Genomic DNA, 10,364 nt, shown 5'->3' with positions numbered 1-10,364 from the left:
AATTTAGAAGATTGATTGGTGTTATAATATTGTTAAATAGTAATTAGATGATGCCTGCGACTTCATTCGCGTCGATTAATGTTTTTTATAATTTCGTGGGAACTCTTGGATTTTCAGGGATAAAAGGTAGCCGGGATATTCAAGTATACCCCCTGAACAAAAATTAGGTTTCTTCCTTAAGTGATCATCGAGTTGGTATTTTAAAATCATTATAATCGAGAAGCGCTGGACGCTTCTCCCGCCATAGTACCCTTAACGACATCATCCCGGAGGTCCCTTGCCACCGCCCATGTGCCAGCTGTACTAGAACCTATTGGTTTGGCACGTAGCGATGGCAAGAGACCTGATGGTATGACGCTCGTACCGTGGAAGATGGGCAGGTCGCTTGTTTGGGATGCAACTTGTGTAGACACTTTAGCTGCATCCCACATTCAGGCGACCTCCTCTATGGCGGGTGCAGCGGCCATCAGCGCCGAACAGGCCAAGAGGCGCAAATATGAAAACCTCGATGGGAGCTTCGTATTCGTGCCTTTTGGTGTGGAGACCTTGGGGCCGTGGGGCCCGGGGGCTCGAGCTCTTTTTGAAGAAATTGCGAAAAGAGTTATCGAGTCAACCGGGGACCCGAGAGCTGGCAGCTACCTTGTTCAAAGAATTAGTTTGGCCATCCAAAGAGGCAATGCTGCCAGCATCTTGGGTACAATGCCTCGCTGCGGTGGTCTCGATGAGGTTTTAGATTTAATTTAATTTATTTTAGTTTTAATTTAATGATGTTTTTTTTAGATTTAAGTTTATTAATAGTTTATTTATAAGTAGGTATAGCATGCAACAGGTCCAGATTGCAATCGGGATATGAGGCGGGGAGACGAGGGAGCTGTGAGGGTATGCGGGGCATCCCCTCCCCGATTGCCATCTCGTGCTGTCGCCTAGTATATAAGTTTTTAGATATATTCAATTAGATTAGATTCGTGGGTTTTAGGCATTTTTGAAAAGGAAATACCATTTCCGAAATAGTTACCGTCAACGTTTTTAGAACTAGTATGACTCCGGAACTATACTTTTTGCGTGTAGTGCTACGCACTTGATAAATGTCTTTAATAGGTACCTACTATTATTGTCCCGAAATAAAAGTATCCACAATTTATTTTCGATTAATTTTATTCAAACGTAGGTCCTGAAATGCTCAATCTTCTTAGTTCAAACTCCTAAACATCAACACTTCCTTTATTATAATCAGTTCCAAAATACTTCTCGTACATATCCTTGAATTGTGCATATATCTCGTCCGCGTCACCGCCGTCGTCTTCGCCCGTGTGCGTGTATTTATGGCCACAATAACACACGTGGTCCTTGCCACAGAACGCCGGTTTCCCTATCGCCATACATTTCCTTATACATGTTCTGGCAATATCTAAGTCGGGGCAGAAGTGGGCTATGTGATGACGCACTGTAGGCCGTAATGCGTAGAGCGATTTTGATTCAATGGGTGGTGATGTATCTGGAATTATGTTGAGAATACTTAAGTAATTGTTCTTTGGGTTCGATGTCTTATGACTTTTTAATAGTAATTAATATGCAGCAATGCGCGGGACTGCAATTGCTTTTATACTTACCTAAACCTACCTGTAAATCGAATCATTGAAAAGAGCAACCACCGAGTTTCATGCTGGTTCTTCTCGGTGGGAAAGGTATTCCAATGCAAGCCAAAATTCAGCCCGATCCATCCAGTATGTAGTTTGAGCTTTGCGTTGATAGATAGATAAGTCAGTCTGTCAGTTTTTTCTTTTATACATATATTACACTAGCTTATGCCTGCGACTTTGGCCACGTGGACTGCACAAATTTCAACCCTCTATTTTACATCTTTGGGGTTGAATTTTCAAATACCTTTCTTAGCGAATGTTTACGTCATAATAGTTATCTGCAAGTCAGATTTCAGCTCGATCCGTCCAGTAGTTTGAGCTGTGCGTTGATATATCAGTCAGCCAGCTTCTTTCAGCTCTTTAGATAAGATACAAAAACACGGCATACTTACCAGGACTAATTTCTTTTGCAGGAACAATGTTTAAACAATAGCACTTATCTTCAACACATATCGCTGATTTCATGTCGCATTTAATTTGGCAGTAGAAGTGGCCTAGGCGACTCTTGCATGATAAAGTTCCAGTGTGTAATCCAGAACCGTAGTGATAGTCGAGATGTACATCATCTGTAAAGTGAAACAAATAATCTAAATATATAAAAGCGAAATACCCACTGACTAATCACGAAATCTCTGGAACTATAAAGCCTACAAACTTGGAATTTGGAAGGTAGATTCCTTCTAGAACGTAGGTGTCAGCTAAGAAACGGTTTTGAGAACATCCCCCCTGAGGGGGTGAAATGGGGGGTGGAAGGTTATATGAAAGTCCTATGTTTTTGAAGTCAGAGACGTGAAAATCGACATTTAGGTTAATAGGTTTAAATAATAAAAATCTGTATAAGTTAGTTTGGGACACTCCCCCCTTAAAGGTGGTAAAATAAGGGGGGAAAGTTCTTATAGAAAAGTTTTAAATATTGTTATTTTAACTTGAAATTTGAATAACGTAGGTTCTTTCTAGGGGTAGGTATCAGATAAAAATGGATCTAACTAAATTCCCCCCCTAAGGGGGTGAAAGGGGGAGTCGAAGGTTGTACGGTGAGACTGAGTGAGTAGGTAAGTGAGACCTTTTGCAGCGGGAAAATTTCTGATCTCATGAGAAACCAGAAATTTTACGCGAACGAAGTCGCGGCCAACTGCTAGTAGTACAAATACTAACGTAAAACTAAAAAGCAACTGCCCCGATTTTGCACGCCGGGTGGTTATTTGTGTATGTTTAACCCTTCCCTGAGAGACATGTTCTATCGGTAAAAACTTCAATAATATCTGTTCACCATCTTTTTTTATCTGTCTATTAGGTAACACGCAATCGCGATATTTTTAGACAAGACAAAGTCATGGGCATGATTTGGTTATAATCCCAGTATTTTGCGCAGCTGTGCCAACAACTAGCTGGATGTCAAAAAGTCTAAATTTCTAAAACTTACTTCCATAGACGAAAGAAAATAATATGAAAATTAACTCGCACGCTTTGAAAACCATCGCATTGAGAACTGGACCAAAAATGAACTCAAGTCTGTTAATCCGTATAATTAAAAATTAATTGATTTTGCGTTTAAGATTAAAAATTGAAAATTAATTTGAGAAATCAATTAATTTGCCATAATCACAGTAGGTTGGTACCTAGGTCTAGGTAGCTAATTTTTGTTTTCACCAAGCAAGCGATGAATCGTTCTGATGGTAGGTGACGGTAGGATGCAATTTAAGATGGTGGATGTATGGTGGAATAGTCATCAGTAACTATGTGATATCATACCGGAACCCGAAATCGCTTGGTAGTTCAGAAGAACTTTTGTAATTACCTAAGCGAAACCAAAACCACCCAAAATCGGGTCTATTTTGATGCCTACATGGACTAATTTACAATTGGACTAGATTTTTTGTTTGTATTTACCCAGCTGTGTAAAAAAAAGTGACGGGACCAAACTAGATGCTCAAATCCAAAAACAGGGCGAAGTGGGTTTCTCTGGAGGAGGCCTTGACCTCAAAAGAGTTCTTCACAAAAATATTAACAAACTTAATTTAAATTATATGGGTAGGTATTTACTTTAACGCTTAATATGTGTTTTACGTTGTATAATAATGCAATAGTACTATTGTAAGATTAGAGAAGAAATAAAAGGCTTTTATATTCTTTATATTTTTTATTTTATTTATTTACCCAGCCGGGTTCGAACCCAGAACCTCTAGTTTACAAGGCCACAGTGCTCAGCAAACAAACATGACCACGATTTTTTTCTAAGGAGGTTGCTTTCAGCATTCTTATTAAACTAGAGGTCAAAAAGTCTCCATAAAGCCAAGACTTCGGAACTTCTAATAAATCTGACGACGTCGAACAATGCTCAGCCCAATTACAAGGGAATCTAGACAACCTCTCGAGTGGCCCAAACTTTATTCCTTCGCTTAAAGCATTTCTTTTATATAACTGTGTTGTGCAAAAATGAGATGGGTTCCCAACGCGTCACATCCAATCGTTGGGGATCCATCGAAAAAAAAATCCCATCAAGTCACACCCAAGGTACATTGTGACTCGTTGGGAATTACAATGGATAAAAAAAAGTTTCAAACAGTAACAGTGTGACTCGAAGGGAGAATAATTTCGATGAGCTCCCAACGAGTAACACTGTGACACGATTGAGTGTGACTCGATGGGAACCCATCAAAATTGACAGCCCATCATAAATAAAGGCTTAGGTATGTATTCTAGGGCCGATTTGGAGTAGTGTATTTTCTATATGTACTACGCTTGTTTTGGCGTACCTACACGTTTACACGCGCGCTACATTTCACGCTTCAATAATAGAATGAGCGCGTGCATGCGCGCACAAGTGAGTAAGAGAGCCTAATCCATGCAGTAGATTGAGCTGTGCGTTGATAGATTAGTCAGTCAGTCAGTTAGCTTTTCCTTTTATATATACATAGGTATACGTGATCTCTACGTCATATACTCGTTACTGAAGGTCGGAACCCCTTTCCGATAATTATATATTAGTATAGCACCTAGTTAAGATTTTCTTAGGATATGTAATAATGCGGTGAGTTCCACATATTTAACGGTTTAAAATAATGAAATTACAAACCGCTTATAAATTACACCACACCGAAAAACCGACCCTCTTAATGAACTCCCTGCAAACTGTTCCAGAAGTTTCCAACTAGTTCACTAGACTTGAGCATTAAGAACCTTCGAATATTTTTTTTACAAATAGCTACGACGAAGTTTTAGAATTAACGGCCCAAGTTACCGAAACTTGCGACTTGAGACAGTGTTGGACTTGCGTTATAAAACAATTGTTCTGATGAGAAAAATCTCCGTAATTATATTGAAGGCAGCATTTTTCTTGATTAACTGACTACGATTTTAACGCATTTTGAACCAAACTTTTTTTTTACACCTAATATTCCTCTATATTTTTCGGATAAATTTCACTTGTAGGGGAAACCGACTTTACTCACGTTAGTCCGACTAGTTTCGCATCCATCTGGGGTCCTTTTTCACAGGGACTCAATTCGCAAACGCGTCATGGTTGAGACTGCGTGCGGCCCTCGCCGCGACCCGCACGGCAGTTCCTGCTGATCTTCATCGCTGGCCCCGTCACCGTAGTCCAGGCAAGCGGAGCTAATGGTGTCCATTTTGACGCTAAGACAATCTCATTAGTCGTGGAACAGGTTCAGAATTTAAGAAGTGGAGACTGGAGCCATCAAGATTTCGATGTAAATTTTTGGGAAGGACAAAACAAACTATTATTTGCAAGAAGAACTAAGAAGGTAGTATTATGCTTCTGTAATCATACTATTATTATTTTTCATCTAGCTATGATGTCATAGGTCGGATCCTCGTCCAAGGTCGGATCATATAATAAATACTAGCTGATACACGCGACTTCGTACGCATGGTTTTTAAAAAATCCCATAGGAACTCTTTGATTTCCCGGAATAAAAAGTAGCATATGTCACTCTCCAGGTCTATACCCATGCAAAAATCACGTCAATCCGCTGCTCCGTTGCGACGTGATTGAAGGACAAACCAACAAACCAACAAATCAATCAACAAACAAACAAACAAACACACTTTCACATTTATAATATGGGTATAATGTAAAACGGACCTCAAGTAAGGATGGAGATAAGTGTCATATCATGCACAATCGCGGGCAATAACTAGTAAACAAACTTGAAGTCGTGTCATAACGGAAGGCCGCGCACACCTGTTGATAATTTCAGCAGGGCCTAAAATATTGCGACCCCAAGCAGTCCTCCACTCTTTTATTAATAAGGGAACTTATTAAGGGAAAGCGCAACACGATTTAATTCTAACTACTCAGCAGAATCTGCCCACCGATGCGGTGGTAGAGACTTGATAATATAATTATTATCATAAGACGTGGCGCATGCCACTTATACAGTAGTACGTGATAGGTCTACTTGCCAATCGGGATGGAGACCCTAACCCGGTACGAGATTGAATAGCTAGCTACCTATTCTATTCTCAAAATAAAATAAAATAGGATAGAATGTATTTTTATTCAAGTAATCTTTTACAAGTGCTTTTGAATCGTCAGGTAGTTTAATTTACCACAAAATATGGGATTTTTGCCTTTTATAACTAAAACAACCAAGCAAGTTTTCTAGGCTGTAAAAGTAGCACACTACACGACATCCAATCAAGAAAGCTTATTTTAAAAACTAAACAAAACACTTTGTATGCAGCTTCCCCTTAACACGAGCGAAAAAATCTTTATTAAAGAAGTCATCTCTGAAAGAAATTATGTTTTCATAAAGCGGGAGAAAAATGGCTTTGTTTAGTCAAAGAGAGGTTTAATTTACTACAGGCCAAGCTCTTACTTGCGATTAAACTTTATCGTTGGAATTTAAGGGCTAAATGTATAATGTGAAAAGCTAGCAGACAGACAGACACCCTTTCTCATTTATAATATTAATATAGATTTAGATTATAACATTAAGTAACCCCTGAAGAATATACCTAAAATAGTGTTTTCTTTTACAGAACAAAGCCTAGTGAGTACCTACATGAAAGGTCTCAATCACGTAATAAGGTTACGAGAAAATTACCTTAAATTACTCATTAGCACGGTATCACTAGCTACAAATTGAAGGTTCTCTCAGACTCGTTCAGAATAAAGAACAAAGATTTGAACGAGAAGTTTAACTCGCTTCAGAATTGAAATAGAAATGTATCAAGCTCAGCTCTCAGTCGACATCGCCAGCCCCCTTCGCAGCTCTTCACTGTAATGAACTTGGAAACTGTGAACGTGTTTATCTTACTAAACGCCGCCCCAAGATAATCGTAGGTATCTGTCAGTCAAAACATCAAACATAGCCACAGTTATAGAGACAGAGCCTGTCAGGGCCAGACCTTCGTCTTTAAATATATAAAACGAAAAGGTGACTGACTGACTAATCTATCAACGCACAGCTCAAACTACTGGACGGATCGGGCTGAAACTTGGCATGCAGATAGCTATTATGACGTAGACATCCGCTAAGAAAGGATTTTTGAAAATTCAGCCCGTAAAATAGGGATTTTAAATTTGTGTAGTCCACGCGGACGAAGTTGCGAGCATAAGCTAGTTATTTTATAAAAGCTGAAACTTCTTTTGTGTATTGTCCCTAACACAGGGAGGAATAAAATTATCAGCGACTATGAAGTTTGGCTCATGGTGGCTTTGGGAGATAACAGGCAGAAATGTAAAAATCTTACGTCAAAATTTAAAGTGTATTTTTTTTAATTTCTTTGGAATAGTAATAGAAATCACGTCATGCATTGCCAGACATCGTTAAGTATCGTGGCAACTCTCTCTTGCCAGACATCCTTAAACTTTAACAATTTATTTAAGTTTAAGTCTCATAGTTGATTCTAAATAATCACAAAATCTGGAGACGCCAAAAGCAAACCGTAGAGCGTAGCGAAACCAATAATTAATCTATGGGCAAACCATTGAAAACTTTAGCAAAAGTTATAGCAGAATGTAAATTAAAACTTTAACAATATACTTTGTTAATTACGGAACATTATGACGAAAAATAAGCGCTCGTTTCAACTTTGGCAATATGAATAATACATTGTCAAAAAAGGGCTCAAATCGTGGCGCTTGGAACAAATATTGCATGAAAACTTCAAGATCTGATGAATTGCGAAGTAAGCGGAACAACTTTTGTAAAGCAATTAGGACAAAAGTAATATTGCGAATTTTCACCTTGCCTTGCGCTAACAAAGAGTACCTTCTTTTACCGTTTGTGCTGCTCATTCTCGCTGTAGATTATTTTTAACCGACTTCAAAAAAAGGAGGAGGTTCTCAATTCGTCGGAATCTTTTTTTTAAAGAAAATATAGCTGAATGTCTTTTATACTTAATGTTACTAAATTCTTGTCAGTATTATAAATGCGAAAGTGTGTTTGTTTGTTGGTTTGTTCGTTTGTTGGTTTGTTGGTTTGTCCTTCAATCACGTCGCAACGGTGCAACGGATTTGTGAGTGAAGTGATTTTTTGCATGGGTACAGTTAAAGACCTGGAGAGTGACATAAGTTACTTACTATCACGGAAAATCAAAGAGTTCCCACGGGATTTTTAAAAACCTAATTCCAGGCGGACGAAGTCGCGGGCATCAGCTAGTTAATTAATATGCTATAATAAGAGGATAATTTTATGATCTATAGTGCATAGTAGAATTATGCCTCGTGTCAAGACATTGAGTAGGTAGATTTTATTTTTCTTCCAGATAAAAACATCTATTTGTATCCTATCTTATTTATAATAACTTCTTCGTTTAGTGGTTAGCTTATTCGACTGAGGCTGACAACGGTCGGGATTTGGTTCCCGGGTCGGGCTACAAATAGGTACTTAAGTTTTTTTCTATCAAGATATTCTTAATGCTAGCTCAAAGGTAGGAAGTTGGCAGTGTTTCACTCTTATTTTTCAGAGAACACGTAAAGCCGTCGGCGCTACATCTGATCTTCCTTCAGTCTTACCAAAGCCGGCCCAGTCGGACTTTCAGAGTACCTACCTACCCTGGAATAAAGAATGCACCTGTGTTTTGGCACACAATAATTATATACTATAATTTTATCGCACACGTAAATCGGTTATCTTTGTGAAGATTGGTCATCTTGGATTGGAAAGTCATACAAGTAGGACATTTTTATAATAGTAGCTTGACCAGAAAAATAAAAAACCTGCTCTGGGGGCAACACATTTGCATTTTTCATTGCAAAATAAATTCATTGGTCTTTCGCAACATGGCAAGGTTTTTAATTTTTTGGTCAGGCTTTAGGTAAGTATAAAATATGTAAATAAAAAATAGATTTGACTTGACGAGTGTAGTTAATCCTTATATTTTATACTTAAAATTCATTTTGATGATAATATTATAAGAGTAATAATCAAAGTTGAGCCGGCCTTTCTCGCTATATTTAATATTTATGTAAGTGTACTTTCAGACGTGCCACGACCACATCCACAACGTACAGCGGCAAGCGGAGTGAGTGGTAGTTTCATACACAGGTATCACAAAGGAGTCACATTCAATGGCTGTCACGAACATCCCTACCCATCACTACCCACTATAACTACCCATATTATAAATGCGAAAGTGTGTTTGTTTGTTGGTTTATTGGTTTGTCCTTCAATCACGTCGCAACGGTGCAACGGATCGACGTGATTTTTTGCATGGGTATAGTTTAGGACCTGGAGAGTGACATAGGCTAATTTTATTCCGGAAAATTTAAAAGTTTCCACGGAATTTTTAAAAACCTGAATCCACACGAACGAAGTCGCGGGCATCAGCTACTTAGTTGGTAATATGACGTCGTCGTCGACTGTAACACTCGCACGCAAACGACCGACATACTCAGCAACGATTAAACCATTCTTCATCGTAAAACGCAACTCCGAGCAACAGAAGCGAGACCATACAAACACGACCACTGCCTGATGACATTGTTTCCACTATGTTGTGGTCTGTATGAACAGACACTTAGAAAGGGTTCTTTCACTCGTTTACCCAATATATTTTGTGGAGATTTTTTTTCTGTGAATATTTCCATTGGAAAATAAAATTAACTATGCCCTAAGAAAATATTCGGGATTCTTGGGTCCGCAAATAACACAGGGATGTCTGTATTAATAAATAGTGGAGAATATGTAAATATGATAGCAAATATTGTACAATGCTTAGGTACAATGTGAGGAGATATATTATTAAGGGTGGAATTTGAAAAGCCGTTTCATTATTGATATCTATCTCGAATTTTCTACTAGGATTTAGAATTTGTGTACGGGTAAATGTATGAGGTAGGTAGTAAAATAATTTTTAAACACAAAATTTTACTATTAGCTATTATAGCCTACAATACAAACATTGTGGTATATTAATAATATACTTATTAGTAATATTTATGGTATAAAAATTGTCTCACATATCGGTTTTTCTAGCTTAAAATTCTACTCAAGATGATAACAGCTAATGGGTTGATAATAATGATGTTGACTATCCCACTTAGCTTTTTTTATTGGTGGTCAGTTAAAACATCAGGCAAAAAGGACTTCAGTATAGTTTTGAAACGTGTCTATCAGTGGCCTTATGAAAAGAATACGAAAGGTACTTACGAAAAATAGTTATCAGTACGCTTATTATAAAATTTTACGTCTCACCAAACTTTGCTAGAATTCGAGAGTCGAAACACAATACCGTCAAAGTAAAATGGACTTA

General features: G+C 38.1%; 1 protein-coding gene across 1 annotated transcript; it reads right to left on the bottom strand.

Moving 5' to 3' along the window:
- Positions 1 to 1,174: 1,174 nt before the first annotated feature.
- LOC138402856 (uncharacterized) lies at positions 1,175 to 3,151 on the bottom strand. Its single transcript, XM_069501239.1, has 3 exons — positions 3,064 to 3,151; positions 2,033 to 2,206; positions 1,175 to 1,495 (listed from the first exon to the last, which is right to left on the bottom strand). Exons 1-3 carry the CDS (start codon positions 3,116 to 3,118, stop codon positions 1,203 to 1,205), a joined length of 522 nt encoding a protein of 173 aa, XP_069357340.1. The 5' UTR covers positions 3,119 to 3,151; the 3' UTR covers positions 1,175 to 1,202.
- Positions 3,152 to 10,364: the final 7,213 nt, after the last annotated feature.

Source organism: Maniola hyperantus, chromosome 10, assembly GCF_902806685.2.
Source record: "Maniola hyperantus chromosome 10, iAphHyp1.2, whole genome shotgun sequence".
NCBI lineage: Eukaryota > Metazoa > Arthropoda > Insecta > Lepidoptera > Nymphalidae > Maniola > Maniola hyperantus.
Note: the sequence above shows the minus strand (reverse complement) of the source record. Positions and strands in the feature narration are given on the sequence as shown.